This window comes from Anguilla anguilla, chromosome 4 (genome assembly GCF_013347855.1).
Source record: "Anguilla anguilla isolate fAngAng1 chromosome 4, fAngAng1.pri, whole genome shotgun sequence".
NCBI classification, from domain to species: domain Eukaryota; kingdom Metazoa; phylum Chordata; class Actinopteri; order Anguilliformes; family Anguillidae; genus Anguilla; species Anguilla anguilla.
This window is the reverse complement of record NC_049204.1, coordinates 8,943,179-8,963,407: the sequence shown is the minus strand read 5'-3', so window position 1 is coordinate 8,963,407 and position 20,229 is coordinate 8,943,179. Positions and strand designations below refer to the sequence as shown.

The 20,229-nt window shown below is 40.0% G+C and overlaps 2 protein-coding genes across 4 annotated transcripts; one reads left to right on the top strand and one right to left on the bottom strand.

The window, feature by feature from the left end:
• Positions 1-89: 89 nt before the first annotated feature.
• On the bottom strand, positions 90-19,876 carry tnni3k (TNNI3 interacting kinase). Its single transcript, XM_035414307.1, has 25 exons — positions 19,660-19,876; positions 19,064-19,172; positions 18,825-18,910; positions 18,372-18,469; positions 16,350-16,460; positions 15,867-15,965; positions 15,644-15,782; positions 15,096-15,240; positions 14,611-14,715; positions 14,394-14,488; positions 14,125-14,274; positions 13,148-13,234; positions 12,741-12,797; positions 12,546-12,638; positions 12,396-12,453; positions 11,837-12,031; positions 11,510-11,614; positions 11,017-11,069; positions 10,212-10,264; positions 9,814-9,946; positions 9,444-9,553; positions 4,280-4,339; positions 3,789-3,958; positions 837-916; positions 90-553 (listed from the first exon to the last, which is right to left on the bottom strand). The coding sequence occupies exons 1-25, from the start codon at positions 19,697-19,699 to the stop codon at positions 477-479; spliced, it is 2,508 nt and encodes an 835-aa protein (XP_035270198.1). The 5' UTR covers positions 19,700-19,876; the 3' UTR covers positions 90-476.
• Positions 6,396-10,265, top strand: LOC118225624. Of its 3 annotated transcripts, XR_004764856.1 has the most exons (4): positions 6,396-6,453; positions 6,571-7,062; positions 7,331-10,063; positions 10,185-10,265. XR_004764856.1 is itself a non-coding variant. In XM_035414312.1 (3 exons), the coding sequence occupies exons 1-3, from the start codon at positions 6,402-6,404 to the stop codon at positions 8,803-8,805; spliced, it is 2,019 nt and encodes a 672-aa protein (XP_035270203.1). In that variant the 5' UTR covers positions 6,396-6,401; the 3' UTR covers positions 8,806-10,205. The 3 variants fall into 3 exon arrangements, 2 of the variants coding, with proteins under 2 accessions (XP_035270203.1, XP_035270204.1); XM_035414312.1 differs by having other exon boundaries at positions 7,331-10,205; XM_035414313.1 differs by lacking the exon at positions 10,185-10,265 and having other exon boundaries at positions 6,571-7,413.
• Positions 19,877-20,229: the final 353 nt, after the last annotated feature.

The window sequence follows — 20,229 nt, the reverse complement described above, 5'->3', positions numbered from 1 at the left end:
TGAAAATGACACCACCGTTCTATCTACACAGCAGATATAAATTGTTAAATTAATTTTCAGTCTGAACATATTTTTAGTCTGAAACAAAAAGGAAGATGAAGCACTATGACTGTTTTTACTCATTTATATTGACAATTACGCATTTGATGCAGACAGAAAAACACCAGTGTAATGTGCAAAATCAATGCAACAAAACCTAAAAAAAACCCTAAAAAAGTATATTTACAAGATATCACATGTAATGTGGAAATACTGTGCCAAATAAATGATTCAAAAACACACATAAGTACAATCTACTGACTGTCAAACATGACACGTGGTAAAGAAAGTATGAAAAGAAATGCACATTCCTCAAGTGCATGCATTTGCTTTTGGTAGCTGCTCTCAAACGAAATTAGTTAAAGGCTGATTATCACACCTCACAAAAAAGCAGTTAGACATTTGAATATTCTGTACTCTGGACCCGAGGTAAGGATTCAGTTGCTGTCCTCAAAGCTACCATTGCTGCTGCAAGAGTGGAGGCGCATTGTACTCATTGGATCAGAAACATAGCCTGTGGACGAGAGATAAGGAACACTGAGACATAAATTACCGTGTGCATTACTGACAAAACATTGGTCCACAACAATATTATGCTAAGAGTTCATGTCCCACATACACAGCTGTGAACCTTCTCGATTTTCCAACTTTTGCAACTATATTTTATTCACTTTTTAAACAGGATATTTATCATTGTGTGGTGAACAATTACACTTTAAAAAATAAATGTTTTCATCACCACATAAGGAGTGGTTAGGCAAGTAATATTAAGCAAAACCCTTACATGGAATACTAACCATTTCTGTCAATAGGTGGATACTGCATACTTTTCCTTAGTTCATCCAGAGAAAGGCCTTGAGAAGAACGCCGTGCAGTGCTGAAGAAACAAGATATGGTTTAATAAAAACAAGAACAGCAATGCGACTATGTTAGATATTCGTTGACATTAGTTTCATAGCTCAGGAGGTAAGAGCAGTTGTCTGGCAGTCGAAGGGTTGCTGGTTCGATCCCCTGCCCTGGGCATGTCAAAGTGTCCCTGAGCAAGACACCTAACCCCTAAGTGCTCCCAATGAGCTGATTGGTACCTTGCATGGCAGCCTTTCACCGTTGGTGTGTGAGTGTGTGTGTGAATGGGTGAATGAGAGGCATCAATTGTAAAGCGCTTTGGATAAAAGCGCTATATAAATTCAGTCCATTTACCATTAACCATTTAGTTTTAGGAACACTGCAGAACTATATTATTGCATGGAACACCGGAGAGGAGAAATGATTTCATTATCGTTCTTGGTTCCAAGATAAGGGTGGATGAAGCACACATATGGACAGGTGACAAATTAAAGGAAAAACCTGAATAAATGAGTGGAGAAACATGAAGAATGCAGATGCTTCCGTACAGGTGAACTGCATGATACAATTAAGCAATTAACGTCATACCATGCTCTGTGGCATGTATAAAAATACGAAGCAGGCCCAGTTGACCTCGATTTTGGATCAAGATGGAAAGATCTACGTGACTTCGAATAAAGGGTGCATTATTGGAGTATGGCTGGCAGGAGCTTCAGTCACAAGGACTGCTCAACTGGCTAGTGTTTCAATAGGAATAGTGACTGGAGTGACATCTGCATTTAGATCTAAGGAAAAGACATCAGTAAATTGGGTATGGAAATTGTTGTTGAAAGCACACATTCGATGACTGTGATGCTTGTGCATTAGTGCGATATGCAAGGGAAAACAGAAGAGCAACTCTTCCCCAGGTGACTGAGAATGTGATGAAACATTTCTATCCTGATGGGAGTGGTCTCTTCCAGGATAACAATACCCCCTTCAGAGGGCATGAGGCATCACTGAATGGTTTGATGAGTATGAAATGATATGAATCATATGCTATGGCCTTCGCAGTCACCAGATCTCAAGCCAACTGAACACCTATGGGAGATTTTGGACTGATGTGGTAGACAGTGCTCTCCATAACCATCATCAAAACACCAAAGGAAATATCTTTTGGAAGATTGGGGTTCCATCCCTCCAGTAGAGTTCAAGAGACTTGTAGAATCTATGCCAAGGTGCATTGAAGCTGTCCTGGCAGCCCATGGTGGCCCAACACCTTACTAAGACACTTTATGATGGTTTTTCCTTTAATTTGTCAGCCATCTGTACTTTGGTCTTGTTATGAGGCAGGTACAACATGAGAACAGAATTCCTAGGTTCAGGATCTCAGGTAACAGTCTCTGAACCTAGTACAGCCACACTGGCAGTAACCTAATCATTTCACACCTCAAGTCACACAGACACCTCTTAAGTTTGGTGCCTCTTTATTTGAGAAAGTTTACAGGACTGACCCCAGCATTTTAAGAAACATAACATCCCCAGGATACCATGTGGATTACGCCTTATCGACCAAATCCACATTACAACTATTGAGCATTTAGTTCCACTGGAATTATGAGGTAAGACCGCTATTGCTCTGGGAGAATGTCGTTATGATAACAATTATGTTTATGTATATATAGCTAGTAAGTAGCCAACTGAATAACCAAATTACTGGCAATTTGATAAAGATGCTTCCTTGTGTCTCACAATGCAGTGAGTTTTCAAGAACTTATTTGTTGTGCTACAGAACTGACACCTGATGCATGGCTTCTGTATTATTTTTTTAAACAATAAAGTTAAAAATCAAAAGATAAAATACAAAAAAACCACATGGTACAATATATAGAGAATAAATATTTTTACAAATAAAATATATATAAATGCTATATATAAATAACTTAATAGCCCCTAACAGTAATATTTTGTACTTTTATTTGCCACTGCCTAGTAGCCAGTATGGCACCTAAACCATGTACCATAGGCTCCAAGTGCATGATGGGTGCCACAATGCATGGTTGGAGAGTTGACTCTGTCCTCTACCTATTCATGCAGCTGCCCTAACTGACAATGCAACAAAGAGACGAAATGGGATATGTCCTGTAAAAGAACATTTGCTGAAGCCAGAAACCCTAGCAGTCCACCACATGCCTATTTGCCCGGTCACTGTTTACATGGTTACGGTTGCCAGGTTAGCTCTGCCTGAATGTTTGCACAGCACACACTGACATGGAATCTGCAACCTGGGCAGGCAATCACCAGATCATCATACATGTTTAACTATATGCCCTTCTTTGCTTACTTTTCACTATCTCCCAGCATCTCATAACATTTGCAACTGCTGCAACACTACGAACTCAGAGGAACATGTGAAACTGATATTTCAGTCAGAACAACTCAGTATTTAGATTACATATATCAATGGATATAAAATGTAATTATTTTGGTTTGCCACTGTGTGGATTTGTTTTAGGTATTTCTGTGCATGTACCAGTGTGCACTAACCTATCAAACAGGGAGCACAATACATCTTCCCTACTAAATGGGAGAAATATCATCCCCCACCCCCCACAACCTTTACTGGCCTGAGGTCAATGATAAAGCTGACCTCAGGCCAGTAAAGGCTGTGTGGGCAGCAGTCATATATAGATTTAGAATTGAACATTTTGACCTGATGTTTCGTTTCATTTGTACATTCTGCCATGTACGTATGTGAAGTACGTGTGTGCGTCTATCTAGTAATGATAACATGTTTAAAAAAAAAAAAAAACTATTCCAAATGTAAGTAAGCTATTTGAAACTGTAAAAACACTCAGGCTGTCCTGGACGCACTCGGGCAGGATCCAAGGGGCTGCAGTGTGCAGCGTGCCCCACGCCCTTACCTCTGGGACCACACGGCGTAGGCGCGGGCGTTGAGGGCGTACTCCAGCTCGAAGCGGGAGCGCAGCGCTGCCACGTGACTGCGACCCGGCCCACCGCGAGCTGCCAGGCAGTCGGTGGAGGAGGAGGGGGACAAGGAGCCGCTGCTGTTACTGGAAGCCGGAGACATCAGCTGGGGGCACACAGAGCACGTAGACCCATCGTTAGTCACACATCCAAATGATGTATATAAAGCCACCCACACGTTGACGCTGGAAAGATTTTTACATGTACGTACGAGAACCTATAAAACGCTGTCAGTGCGCAGACAGGCCAATGTAATGTCAGTGTAACTTACATTTCAATTTACAGTACATTTATTTAGCAAATGCTCTTATCCAGAGTCACTTATAATGTAGGAGAAATACATGAGTGCATTCAATAGATTAATATGAGCAACGGTCTCAGCCTGGTTAATAGCATTTCCAGAACAGGGATGACATAAAATATTTACCTCCACATTGCACAGGCACTCCTCCAATTTTGCAACCACTTCAGAGAACTCGGGCCTGTCCTGTTACACAGACAGGGAAATTAACATGTAGAACAGGCAATTCACTTCTCTGTGCGTACTTAATATTGTGTTTCTTTTCATTCTCAGTTTACAGTACATAAGATATTCCCTACCCCAAAAAGAGCAATGGTGACCGTCACCTTTATAAGGAAAAACAAATTTCAGCAATGAACCTTTTCAATAGCAAATCATGAGAAGTAAGTTTGCCTCTTTTTTTTTTATTTTTGCAATCCAATAATGACCATTAGGGTTGGGTTCCTTTCTGTTTCTTGATTTCAATTAAATAACATGTCATGCCATTGTTTCAGTTCATATTGCAAAAATATTTTCTGTTGGGCTATATCTTTTTTCTGCTTTCATATATCATTTCTTTACATTTGAGTACACAAAAGTGTGTCATTGAGCCAATCCTCTTTTCTTCTACTTCGAAACCTCAGGTGTACTCCTTGCTCTGCTGGGTGTACTGAACCGATGTACTGCCTCCTGTCCTGCCACCTGCTTGGTGTGCTCTGATGAGGCCATCATCTGCCGCAAGCTCTCTGTCATCATAGGTGAGTTGACCGAAACCAAAGCTGGAACACCACTTCAACCTTTAACTTCAGCTGATGCAAAATAACTTCAGCTGATACTCATTTCCAATAGACTTGCATGAACGTACAACCCAGGCTGAAATTTCAAGTCCACAAAATCTTTTTTTTTCCTCTAAAAATAAGAAATAAGAAAGAGAATGGATGAGGAACAAGATTAAAAAATATTGTGTAAAGGTGTACCCACAAACAAATATACTAATAAGACATAAAAAAGAAAAAAGGAGCAACCAGAATTTCACAACTGACATGCATGTTTCCTCTTCCTCCTGGGCAGCATCTACTGCAACTTATGTATACTGGCTGGCATGGGAAGGGTGGTGTTTGCATGGGTGTGTTTATGAAAATCTCATGAAGAGCTAATTTCACATATTTTTACCTGGCACAAATTACTTTTTCACTCTCACCAAAACCATGGTTCTAACATTAATGCTATCAAGGAGTACAAAAACCCAGCACCATTACTGACAGTAAACCGTTTCTTCTGTTCAATTAATATACCTAATGTTGAAAGTTGAATTGTCAGCCTTGTTTTATGTTTTTGTGTTTTGTGGTGAATGTGCTTGTCTTTTCCAATCATAAGAACCCGGTGTTTTCACTGGGGCACATGCTCAGTTTGATAGTATGTCAGGAGCCTGGAAGTTCTTTGGAGTTAGTAGTAATGTGATGTGCTGCATCACAATATAAGCCTCATTTTTTTTCCTCCAGGAGTTCCTCTGACAGCCAGAGCTGTAATGCTCACAGATGGACAGATCAGTTCTGTGGACAACAGTGCTTTCTCTGGCCTAACTAAAATCACTGTATTGGGGCTAAGCAATAACAACATAGCGGACATCTTGAAAAATGCCTTCCAGAACCTTTATGCCCTCAGAACATTGCTGTTAGACCACAATAAAATCACTACTTCCTCCATCCCAGAGTCTACTTTTTCCCAGCTCCACAGCCTGGAGATATTACAGCTAGGTAACAATGCTCTTCATGCCATCAATGGCAAATGGTTCCAAGACACAAGAAGCCTGTTGACATTACAGCTGGAGGGAAACCTGATAACCCGAGTGGAGTCCAGCACCTTCAGCTCCTCCAACCTGAAAAATCTGAAGACACTAGATTTGTCGGGTAACTTGATCATGTACATAGCCAAAGACAGCTTCCACAACCTTCCTCAGTTGCACAGCCTAGACCTGTCAAGGAACAGACTACACGGTGCACCGGATGCCTTCTCCTCTCTTCCCTGGCTCTCAAAACTCAACCTGGTCTTGAATCAGTGGAATTGCACCTGTGAGCTATGGGAACTCTCTTCCTTTCTCAGAAGTTACCTGCGAACACCGGGGAAAGAAATGTACAACAGCGAGCAGCTTGTTTGCCTGAGTTCAGCTAACTCAGCTGTTCAGAATGTGGTGCAGCTGACTGAAGCTAATTGCATGCTGCCTAATAAGAGCACTACCAAGCTTGTCAAGATAAAAGACAGAATCTCCATGCAGAAGTACATCAGGGACATCTCTCTAGCTGCCACCTTCTTCTTTGCTGGTGAGATGTTGGCGTCTTTGCAATTATGTATCACTGTAAGTTTCTTTAATATAGCTATAGAAAAGGGTCTTTGGATGCTTAGTGACTAATTTTATATAAATCTTCATGAATTCACAGGAGGTGTGGGAGTAATTCTAGGCGCCATGTACTGCAAAATGGAACTCGGCAACAATAAAAAACCAATGAGGAACACGTCCACAGATGTGTTCACCCCTGGTGAGGGTCGGCTAAATCAAAGAGCTCCATGGTGGGGTTTCAGTGATGACAACAAAGTGCAAATCCTTTCCATCGCTAATCCGGGGAATGCAGAGGCCAAACCGATGCAGCTCAATGAGGAGGAGACATCAAAAGCCAAGCCCTGGCTCAGAGAAATGGCGAGACAGGACCTAAAGCAGGCGAGGCCGGATTACTGTTTCGTGTGCCACAGTTGCGACCGGGACGGCTTGGTCTCATCTAGCACAGGCGGCCGTGAGAGAGCGGGCAGGAGCGGAGCGATTGTTGTCCAGAGCGACAGTTGGTTAGCAACTGTGTCTGGCAAACAGAAGAAACTGGCACCGAGGGAGGAGGACAGAGAGCACATGCCGTGGCTTGTCCTGAATTCAAATGAAGGTAATAATGACAGCTAATAAATCGGCAAGATCTAAACAAGCACATTATGAGTGAGGCACAGTGGGCTTATTTATGTAAGAACTGTGTGGAGACATGGACAGTACTTTGCGGATGAAAAATGTTTTCCCATTAGATGAGAAATGTTTGTGATAATATTTGCTTGCTGTTCTATGAACTTCATGGTTGCCCAAGATTATAACAATGCATACAATAAAAATAATCCAATGTTTTTATTTAATGTATAATTACATATTTGATTTCTTTTTAGATTGCCCAGGCCAGAGAGACCAGATCATATATCAAAGGCAATATAATAATAGTAATCATGATTTCACCATGATGCCCACTATATTAAATGCTGATGCAGAAATACGTGGAGCCTCAAACCAGAACCTGGTTCACATGAGCAGCAGGAATACACCCAAACAGATCAATTTCATACAGAGTAGGGAGCGATTAAATGCATCCAAAGAATCTTGTGATAAATTACCCTACAATGAAGGTAAATTACAAAATATTCAAGCACTGCCAGACTACCTCACCACCAAGTGTGTACACTGTAGTCAAACCATTGAGTACTGGCAAGGAAGTAACAGAGAGAGAGGCAAAACCATGGAGGTGAAAATAGACCAAACCGTTGACCAGCAGTACAAGAGAGAAGAAAATACAGAAGACAAAATCAATCACAAGCAAGACCCCACATATGTGGATTACAGTGATCATCACGTAAGAAAACCTTGCATTAAACCACCACAAAGGAGAGTCAGCTTTGACCTGAGAGAATCTGGTGCTCTAAAGAATGAATTTCAAAAAGACGCAAAAATTCAGAATACGAAAAAGTCAGACAATCTAAAATCAACACAAAAGCTGAGCTCAAAAACTTCAAATGAAAATAAAGGGAGAAAAAAACTCAATGTTCGTTCAAATAGCTTACTGAAAGTCAAGATCAACCTTAACCCATTTAGAAAAAGCAGAATACATGCTCAGAAAAACCTGAACAAAGAGAAGAATAAAAAAGCAGCCAGCAAAATGGCAAAACGAGCTAAGCTCAGTGTTTCAGCAGAGCAGGGTGACGGAAATCGGTCAGAAACCAGAGATACTGACACACAGAAACCAGAAAAACGAAGCAAGAAACAACACAAGAAAAGCCTTCAAAATAAGCTCAGCCAATCAACTGACAGCACTAAAACGTCTGGGTCTCAAAGGATAAATACTAAGAACAACAAAGAAGGCCACCCCCAATCAATGAATGATGATGCAAATTTAGAGGAGGCAAGCCTTGTGACATCAACAGAAGATGAAGAATTACGGAAACATCAATTGGGAAATGAACAAGCAAAAGAAGCAAGCTCTATTTTGCTTCATAGCCTCCAGGATAGCTTGGAAACCACAGCAACCAAACCTCAAAGCAGCCAAACTATTGGACATCCGCAAACAGACACTACAGATCCTGTATCTCCAGAGATGACAGGAACTTCTGTACACCCACTGACTTCACACTCACCATCAGCAGTGGATGTTCTTAACCCTGAAATTCCGAATGACTCAAGAACTGCAGAGAATGTACCGGATGGACATGACCTATCCAACAGACCCAGCACGACTGCAGTCCCCTCTGCTCCCTCTCTAATCCTAGAATGCCTGCCTTCAGCAGAGGGGTCTCCAAAAAGGAAAATTCGACTCATTATTCCTGAGAGGACAAGTAGCAGATCACAGACTCCATTAGACAAAAAGATCCGATAGGTGTTCCAAAACAAGTCACAGTGAAATACACCACTACTCCCTTCACGAAAATAAAAAATAAAATAAATTTAAAAAGCAATGTACAGGCTGGGGCTGCTGGGTGGCTTATGCAGTTTAAGCACTTTTCCAGTATGCGGATAGCCCCTTGGTCTGGATTGCCAACTGGGGCTGTTAGCTTCACACAGCATTACGTAATTGACCATGGAGTTGCCTGGGGAGAGAAAGTTTTAAGAGAGAACTTCGCAAAACTAGTATCCTCCGATCAGTTATGCATGCACAGTTTTCTTGCACAAGCTCTGTATGAAAGGGTTTTTCACTGATTCAGTGTCATTAAGGTGAACATGGATGCACCAATGGCATCTATAAACATAATCTGAGACAGAGAGCAGCAGTGTCCACTTGGTTCAGAGCACAAACATCAGACATAATATTTGTTTAGAGCAACAAGAATTTTTTTCATACAGCCTGTAACTGCCACTGTGTAGGAATTGACCACTGACCGTGGGGCACATCCACACACTAGAACAGTGTTCTAAGGATGATTCACCCAGCATCCCTGGTCATGATTGCTTAATGACAAATATGACAGAAGTGTGGGAAATCCCCGTGTGTTTAATAGGCATTCAAAGGGCACTCACCTCTGGGCATACATTCCAGCCCCTCATTAGCAGAGAGGAGATAGGCTTGGGGATCGAGTAGCCAATGGGAGGTCTGACGTGGTGGTAGGCCATGTCTGCTGCTGCAGCAGCTACATTGGAAGAGAGGAAAATTTGCACAACAAATTTACAGTGTAGTCTCCATGAACTCTTGAACTTACACTGTATATCACTTGTTTTATTGTTTGGTGACTAGGCAACTACCAGCCTTCCTGGGGTCATAAAAAACCATTCATCACAACAATAAAAATGTGAAATCCAGAGTTTTTCCATGATAACACAAAATAGTGCAAAACAAACTCTAAACTGCAAGCGTGTATGAACTCGTTTAACTGTTTGGGGGGGGCCATACCAGGTTTGAGATGGGCGAATGGGATCTCTCCAGTCAGCAGCTCCCACAGACAAAGAGCGTAGCTGAACATGTCGGCCTTGACAGTATAGCGTGTACACTGGGTGAACACCTCTGGGGCCATCCAGCGCAAGTTCTGCTTAGCAACAACATGAACACAATCACCAACACAGGAACAGAGGACATTTCCCAGGGCCCCCGACCTGCTCATTACCTTAAAGTAATGATATATTAATGCAGTCCCCACGATTATGTAAGTATTCCAGGGTACACGAAGCTTGTTTACTTATTTTGAAAAATCTGCTACCATCCACATATCTAGTACATCCTTGTACGGTTTCTAACCAGTCATTTGTTTTGTTTTTTTTTTCCAGGAGATAATTAAATCATGCTGAACAAACCCCAGGTTGCTTGGTCATATTGTCTTCATCCATGGACAAAAGGAATCTTGATTCTGAGGAGCAAAATTTATTTTGCAAGTGTAATGATTCATTGCAAACAGTAATTGATAGACATTTGTTTAAAGAATCATAATGTACATTTATTTTGAATACCTTTGTTTAAAATGTTACATAGAGGAAATATCCATTTTCAGGTAATATAGATGGGTGTCAAAAATTTAGGTAAAACCAAGGTAATAATTCTATAGATTTGATATGTGATGCAAATCAATGCTAAATGCACAATATTCTTGACCAAAAGATGCTCTGTATCTAGAGCATGCAGACAGCAAAGATAGAGTTCATGGAGACTGATAGAACCAGCAATAAATTGGTGGAATCAGTCAGACTGACCAGCATTGAGTTGGGTGGCAAGCCATCTCATTTCAACCCCTTTCTGACTTGTACTTCTAGTTTTCATTAAATCCATTATAGTGAAATGGATTATAATGGACTGAAATTCTGTTGAATCATATTTTGCATAGTAACTAGTGAAAAACCAGTGTGTTTCTCCAATTTTAATGAATAAGAATCTACACTAACCATTAGGCTAACATACGGTGGCAAAGTACACAAAGTTAGCTATATAATTTACTAATTTATGTGCAGGTCTGACCATACGTTATTCACTTAAAATGCGGTTAGATATAACATAAAGTACACTCTTTCATACTGCTATTATATGTTCTACATTGCAAACAAATGGTTTTATGATTATAAGTAAACAAATTCATGCACCGTTTTATTTTCAAGATGGGTGTCTTACCTCCAAAATCAGCAACTACTGCATGGCCATCCTCATAAAGCAAGATGTTGTGACTGCCAGAAACAATTGCAGAGTCATATGCTGTCATGCAGATAGCAGCATAAGAGTAACATTACATAACAGGCATAATGCTCACTCAATAATTGTACTGGAACTCTGATTTCTGCATTTAGTTTTACAAAATACAAAATAAAAATGCGTTATTAGCTCACAATTAATGACATGCTGGTTTCAGAGTAAAATAAGTGTTTAATCAAATGTAGAAATCAAACTTAAACAAAAATCAGACGTATGTATTTCTGCCTGCTGGTTATTCCTGATGATGCCTTCCAAGTAAGAAATCCACAAACACAAAGCCTGAAGTTTGAATTCAAATTATCGTAGTCTTAATGATAAATTGCAGTAATGCGGAAGATAAAAGTTTAAAACATAAATTGTCTCTGTTGCATTTATACATTTGTATGCGATGATAATGATAAATGAGCATGTTCACCTGTTGAGATCCCGGTGAATGATTGGCTGAGTGAGGTTGTGGAGATACTCCATTCCCTTGGCAACATCGATGGCGATGATGAGCTTAGACTGCAGATCAATGATCCTGTCCAATATAAATGTCTTTAGATTTACAACTTATACAGATCACTAATAGAAGGAATAGCCTGCATGTCTAAGTAAAAAAGCAGGCTTGTGTAACTGCACTTCAGATACACAGTTTGCTAATTTTCATATTTTTCATGCATTTTCATATTTTCATGCACTTTTCACACAAAAAAAAAAAACTTTCAGAATAGATAATGGAAAAGCTGAGCAGCCTCCTCACCTCTTCTGCTCATGCAGTAGGGAGAACAGTGACCCTCCAGAAACATATTGGGTGACAATGGCAAACTGGCTCGGGTCATCCAGACAGGCACCCATAAACTGTATGACACAAGGGTGGTTGAGTCGGCAGAGGATGGAGACCTCCCGGCAGAACATGTCCACATCTGACTTGGAGCAGTACGTGTTGGCGCGGTACCTGGAAAACCAAGCTTATAAGGTTGTGTCCAAATCAGTATTAAACGCAGAGAACAACAGCCAGTGGACCTTATTATTAAATAAACTTTAGGCCGGGAACAACTGTACAAAAGTTTTTAAAATAGTTTTTCTCTCTTGCTCCAGACACAGGTCATTTCTGCTCTAGACTATTATAACTACATTCACAATAGTCACCATCAGAACTCTACAAGCCATCCAGTACACAGTCTTTTTTTAAATAAAAGGATTCCATAATATTTTTTGAAGTACTTCAACGTGGTTGTTCGTAATCAAAATATACAGCTGCAAAGGAAATTGCGGCTAATTTTTTCTCAAAAGTGAATTTCAAAATGTGCGACACTTACCGCTTGATTGCAACAATTCTGTTACGACATCTTCCTTTATAAACCTTTCCAAAGGAACCTGGTGAAACATAAAAACTGTTAATATCGCATGATTTTCAACACAGAGCTTCATCAAAATTACATAAATGGTCTGATTTCCTACAGATGTACCTGATCCAATAATCTCACTGAATTCCAGTTCGGACAGCTGAAGGTGGAAGTGTGATGGGAGGCTGGCTCGGAGCGAGAGCACGTCAGCCTTTTCTGGGGAAAAGTATAGTCATGCGTACATATATTAAAAACAGTACACAAATAAAATAAAACTTCCATTTGTAATGGTTTATTATTTTTATTTTTATTTTTTACCTTTTGTCATGCTCTTTATCTTTCCAAGTGGAGAGGGAACAGACACATAGGACCCATCTAAAAGGCATGAGGACAGGACAAAAAGCAAATTCAGGATTATGTATTGCACTCTCAAAGACAAATCATAATATGTTAAAAATATTTATCTCTTAAGCCTCTTATCACAGAACATACAAAGTCTCATTTTTGGCTTGTTTAATCTTACTTTCATCATTTTGTTCTCAAATGCAAATCATGAACATAAATGCAAAACTTTAATAATTTCAAAACTGACAGTTTTTTGTCCCCTCTAAATATACAGTAAAATAATCCCTGGCGGATAATATAAAGATAGCTAATTACAAGCCCAGTCTTTATTAAGTAACTTGTGGACACTTGCTTTGAGTGCCACCATGTTCATTACTGACCTCCACCTGGTTGGGAATATTCATTGCAGGGTGACTCATCCTGGGGACGCTTGTAGTGTTTGAGAAGAGTGACAATAGCATCATGGCCTGTAGCACAGACACAGGCATAGAATTACTCACCTCCCTCACAACAGACCTTGACCACCAATCAGTGATAAACACAACCCAATCAGGAGTAGGTAAGTCTCCTACTGACAAGTGAGTGTAGGTATCGTTTCACTTTGGAATAATATCATACCCCCCTGCCATTTTCTCTGCAATATGGAATTCCCAGGCCCATACAGCCATGCTCATTCTGCAATCTCTGCAGTAAGCATGGGAGAGTTTAGACATGCATACACTGTTCTCTGCAGCATGTAATGTTATCAGCTGCGTCTTTTCTCATGGGAGCCAATAAGCCAAGCTTACACAGACATGAGTCACCAGACAGCAGTAGTAGTCAAATCAATCAGCAGGAGTTGCTAGAGAGCAATGAAATGTGAATCCCAGCCAACTGAACCCTCCTAATTATGTGTTTAGCAGCCACAGCCAACAGTGCCTTAACAGAATGATCCATCCAGCAGCACATTTTGCTGATATTTTAAGTAACATTGTTAATGATCTATTTCTCTTGATTTGTTGTTGACATAAAGACTTGCAGTTAAGTCCAACATCATTTAATTGCTTAATATCAATCACAAATAAGTCTAATTTCATTGCTACGATCTGTTCATATTATATAATTAAGCTTTTTCAACCAAATTTACTAAAGATTTGTTTTTATATTTATAATGTGAAAAATATGTGAAACAGCATGGTATCTATAATAGGTGTTACAGTGATAAAACTTAGTAGTCAGCAGTCACTCAGTGCCCTGTTTAAAAATGAGAAAACCCCGGAAAACCTCCATTCCAAAAATGCTGGGTTATACAATCCAATTACTGGGTTACAGCATTTGGTTCTTCCAACAGTCAAAAGCCCTTTGCACTGCGATTTACCTTTTTCGTAGGCCCACATGAGACAGGTCTGCTCATCCTTCTCCCCACTAGATCTGCTCGGGTCACAGGCCACCAGGTTCATATCGGCACCACTGTCCAGCAGGAATTGCACCAGTCGGATGTGTCCATGGAAACAGGCACTGTGCAGCCCTGCAGTGGGGGAAATAGGAAACCCTTTGATCACGCCCTCGACAATTTATGCCCTCTGTGGGTCTAACTGGATGTGCTACTTGACTAAATATGATTTGATATAAGAAAACATAATGCACCTGTATGCCCATCTCTTCCCTGATGATTGATGCTGACTGCATTCTGGCTTAGAAGAAATTTTACCATCTCTAGGTTTTTCCCAAATGTGCAGGCACTGCGAAAAGACAGAAAATTGTCAAGTCTCTCAAAAACGTCTGTGTAAATATTCCAAATACCTGGGGAATAAAGATGATGTGGACATGCAAGGGAAAGGCAACTATATTGCTCATGGCATACCTGTGAAAGGCTGTCTCACTGAATATGTTCTCCTTGCACAGGCTGTCAGTACCAGATAACGGAATAATCTCTTTGACCACATCAAACTTGCCATTATAACAGGCCCTGTGGAAGAGATAAGCACAAAGTAGTGCATGTCACATTGACAGTAGAGTTACAGTTGCAGTGCATTACAGTACGAATTACAGAATAAAAAGATTATTATGACACATGCATTTTCTGCACTTTGTAAAGTGCTGGTACTTCAGTATCACATCCTAAAAGCACAGGTCCTGGTCAACTCTAACTGCAATGCTTATGGCCCTTATTGTTGCTTAAATCTTAGCCTAGTAAGCTACTTTTAATGCTTACATTATATCACTGAGCAGTCTTGAGCAGCTCACACATATTTAAATGTGTTATTCATTCGTAAAGATAAAATGAGTCGCAGTAAGAATTAATCTATATTTCCTTCTGCATTACCCTGGTAATACAGCCATACTTACAAGTGGAGGGGTGTGTCCCCATAGATGTTTACAGAGTGTGGCTGCACCTCAAAATTGCCCTGCAGTAGGAAACGCACCACCTCATGATGGCCAAAGCGTGCACAAAAGTGCAGAGGGACATGGTCTTCATTGTCCTGAGCATTGACTGTGGAGGAAATATAAGGTGCTATTGTAAATAACTTTCTATGACCACATACAGTCGCAGAACACTGCAGTTCACAGAGCAACTGGGAGGTCTATACACATTACGATTTGTCTAGGTGTTCATTTTTTGTAGCTTACTACAGCTTACTGGGAAATATGAATAAGATAAATGCATTTTTGTGAACACTGTACAGCCATGTGGTGACTGAATGATTAATGGTGACTGCTGAGGTGCCACATTGGCGGTATAACAAGTATTCCCTTTTTTCCCTGTTTCCTTGTTCCCGACTTATCTACTTCTTGTCTAACTTTGCGTCACATGTAAATGGGGGGACAAGATAAGTTAGGCCTTCACACGGCCTTTTTCCCATGTTTCGCTATCCATCTTGTGAACAAAATCTCACCATCTGTCTTGCTTCCATCCTCCATGAGCAGCTTGACTACATTGAGGTAGCCTTTAGCAGCTGCTAGGTGCAATGGCCGATCTCCCACCTCCCCACTCACATTCAGATCCGCCCCAAACTTCAGCAACAGCTTCGTCACCTGGGTGGAGGGAAAGTAGGACCATTAGAAATTCCCCAGTCTAGATGAAAGCTCTGTCTCTGATTCCTTATTTTTTGCAACTACCTGCTCATGACCGTAGTAAGCTGAGATATGCAGTGGGGTGAAGAACACAGCATCCTGGACATTCACATACGCCCCGTGCTGAAGAAGAATATCTGCAGCCTATTAAAAAGAAAATTACCGGATACATTTATTCCACCATGCAGTAAGGTCGTAGTCTTCTTGTTTCTTAAGGAAGTCCCAAACTTTACTGCCCTTTCTCAACAACTATCCTGTTTTTATTACTCAGTTTTAGCATTGGAGGGCTGCAGTTTAACACAGCTGGTAGAGACCGTTTCAGTTGCCAGTTCAACCAGAGTCACTATAGTGTGATGAGATTGAGAATAACTGCCACCTGAAACCTCCTTCGCTGAGTGACACTGGATCAATTATGGAACTCCTTGACACAGTCTAAACCGGTATGCACTGGTTAGGATTTGATTCTAGAAATCCATTTCTAGTGGGGAAACAATGGAATAATCACTCAGATAAAGAGGCAGTGCTTACCTCATGGTGCCCGGCGACAGTGGCAATTTGTAGGGCAGTAAGCGCACCGTAGCCCACCTGTTGGATGTCAGCACCCCCATGGAGCAGTGCTGTCACCAGCTCGGCATTATCCTAGAAAGGAAAGTGCCCAGGTATTGCAGCTAGGACACCTTCGCAATACATCATCGTTCTATGTGTGTGCCTTATTCAGATACTAATTCAAATGATCTTAACTTACTTACCCACATACGTACACTGCTGTGGCACAGAGAATTTCAACAAACAACCTCAAATACAGAGCAATAATTGCATACTCAACACTGCTACACATGCAAAATTCATAAATATCCAGGGGCATTTAAGGGGCTTTAATCAGTAGAATTTCAATTGTAATATAAAAATAATTATTTATTGCATTGATCCTCTCAGTTTACCTTGGCAGTCCCTGAAAACAAGCTCAAGTACCATAAGCCTTTATGTACTCTTCTAATCAGGGGCACTGGTTTTTCAAAAGCATGTGACCCACATGGATTCAAATTTAAATTACAACTGGTATCCTCATGGGGTCCCCAAAGGCACTGGCTTTGCAAAATCACCTGATTAATATATACAGTATATAGTGGTTAATTGTGACTCATATATTTGTCTTTCTAACACATGGAGAGGAAGGAAAGTAAACAGAGTAACTCTATGCACCAGTATCCACCACATACATGGATTCACTATATTCTGCACAGTTTGAATTTTATCCAAACAGACACAAAACAACAATAAATTAACCCTGAGAATAAAAAAGCGTCAACTGAAGTCTTGTATGGATACCAATCACCAGGGGGGATCATCTGTCAGCAGGGCAGTGAGCTTTGAGCATTGGACAGCTGCCATAACCTATTTGAGATTGAGATTGAGTGCACATATTCCACTAGATGAACTTGAACCCCCAAATCAATTGCATTTCTCAATAAGCATGTGTTACGTCCCCAGCCTCTGCTTGCCTGGGTAGTGCAGGTGGCGGTAATACCTAATTGCTTAATTGCTTGATTGCCTGCACCTGCCTGTGGTCCAATATAAGCCCTGCAGTATGAGGCTGGGGAGATCTCCTTTGGGGCTTCTTTTGTGTGGTTTGCGTTTTGTGTGAAGATTGTTTTGGTTTTGTGGGTTTTTGTTTGTTTTAGTTTGCATGTTAGTTTGTAATTCATAACGAATGTCTGGGTTTTGTTTTTAGATTAGTTTCTGTCTGTTTTTGGCGCATTTGGAATTTGTTTGTTGCGGCCCGTCAAGCCGGCCGTAACAGTATGTAAGCAATGATGGACAGTCCCGTCTGCAGAAGAGCTTAGGGAGAAGTATGTGCCACAGGCCACTGATGCACACAAAGAAAATATAAAGGAACTGGTCAAGTCAGCTGACAGCCTGTTTTTGGCCACAGTTGAGTCAATGATGGCACAGAGAATTAGGAATTGCACGTATTATAGTATTTGTTTTGTTGACAAAATTGTGGGAGCTGTTAAAAAGTTTTTTCATTTGTCCAAGCAGAAAGTTGCACTACACAGTGGTTCAAAGGAACATAATAACAGAGTGAAGATCAGTCCTACTAACAGAGCTGTCTCCAGAACCATGCAAAATGAGATGGGACAGTTGGTGTTCTGCTGCGTCATACCATTCCCAGTACCTCAATTTCTATTTCAGTTGTGAACATGGAGTTGTGAACCTGGAGATAGACGAAGTATACAAATACTGAAGTGCTGGTACAGCTCAGGGAGTTGTATAAGGGAAAACAGCAAAGCTCACATTATGGAACAAAGACTTATTTAAATGATCCACTGGTCTGAGAATACAGACAGAATACATGATATATAGAATTAGATGCCCAACACAGACAAAACAATGAATAGCCAATGTGTCAAGGCATTTAGATCGATTCCAGAGAAACTGACAACACATTACAACCCCTAATTATTTGTAAGTTGCCATCTGATATCTTCAGAATACACCAATCAGCACCAGACAAACTAAGAAAATGGCGGCAGGCATTTTGTCACGAACCTTGTAAGCGGCCAGATGCAGGGCGGTGAATCCATTTCGCGTCAGTCTCGAGGGTCGCAAGCCTTTGAGCATGAGGGTCCTGATGTGAGCTTTGTTCCCTGTTTGTGTGCAGTTAAGTTTTTGGATTATCTCTAGGTAACATGTCACTGATAATGCACACATAGCCATCTTCATGAATTGCACAATTCCACAATTGTCTTTAAGATTAAATTTGGTTAAACAAAAAACCTTGCTGGAAGACTGGTGAATGATAAATATATATCAATAGTACACATACCTAGCCATTCAATCGGCATATTTAATTATCAATACTTAACATTGGACCACAGCAGAATTAAGATTTATGCAATAAAGGCATTTAGTTCAAAGCACATTCAGTTCTCTCTAAAAATCAAACCAATAATATCCCACATATTTCTAATTCAACAGCACGCAATTACACTTTTCACATACCTCCACATATGCAGCAGAGATGCAGCAGAGACAACCCACTTTCTGTACGATAATTCAAGTTGACTTTATTGAATGCTTCATCCGAGCTACACAATGAAAATAGTCTTTGTCTCAGTACACAAAAGAAAAAGCATTGCATGGAACATTTAAAAACTATACCATTCTATACATAAATAAGCATTCCTTTTTCATGAAATTATTTATTCATGCAACCAAAGAACTTTTCTTGCTATCCTTACCTGAAAACATGTTTCAGTTCCATCAACTCGTTGTCTTTGATTCGTAGGTCATCTTCCAGCCTCTCTATTATTACAGAATATGACTCGCTGACTTTTTTCTTCCATTCATCTTGGAAAATAAAATACGAAGAGTTAATGAAAATAACTTACTTAACAAATTCGCATTTTTGCCACATTACAGCATGCACATTTCAACAAAAATGTGTATAATTCTGACCATGTCAATAAAAACTTTAAAAATGCTAAACAAAAAAGAAAAAAGTTTAATATTAATCAAAACACTTTTGATGAACAGTTTTGTTTGTCATGTCAATTAAAACAAAACGTGGAAAAGCTGTGAGACTCCAGTAGAATGTTACCAGCATCTTACATCTGTATTACTTGCTGAAATGTATGAACAAAATGCTTACTAACATTACATTTGAAAACTACTACTAACAGTCATACATCAATGATGTTTGCTTGATTAATCCATAAAAAATATGTCACTATAGTAAATATTTTAAGTCCCATATATTTCCCACTTTTTACATGTTTTCTGAAATTAAATTATGATCAAGTGTGTACGACACAAGCCCACAGAAAAAAGTAATTACCTGTACATGTTTGTGTTGGCCTTGATTTGTAATTACCCATTGAAGCAGTCCCTCAGTTAAAGCTTTTGTGGTTTTGTAAAAAGAAAAGAAAATCAGTGAGACAATACTTTTCTCAGACACAAAAGCCCAGCAGCTGTTAAACTGAGAATCGTAGTCACAGGCTAAAAATAAATTGTCTCCAAGAGGAATGTGTGACAATGACAGCTGATCTCTCCATGTTGTGAGCTGTACCAGAGCTGTTCTTTTGTTTCCATTGCTACACAGGAGCTGGGCTTTACTTCATTTTGATCATTTAGAAGGTTTTACAAATACTTTAGAACATTTGCATTAAAAAAATAATGATATCATGTCCTCTTCTGTGAAGAAAAAATGTCAGATCAATAATATAAGTACTTAACTCTTCCTTTAGATATAACAATCACAAGTAAAACACCCAACTGGAAGAATATAAATGCAACCCCGATACAGTGAAAACAGAAAAATGTATTGTGAAAACAGATAAAGTGATGAGATAAAGAAGTGAAAGGGACTGTCTCAAAGGGTTTCACAAGCATGGCTAATTTGTATCAA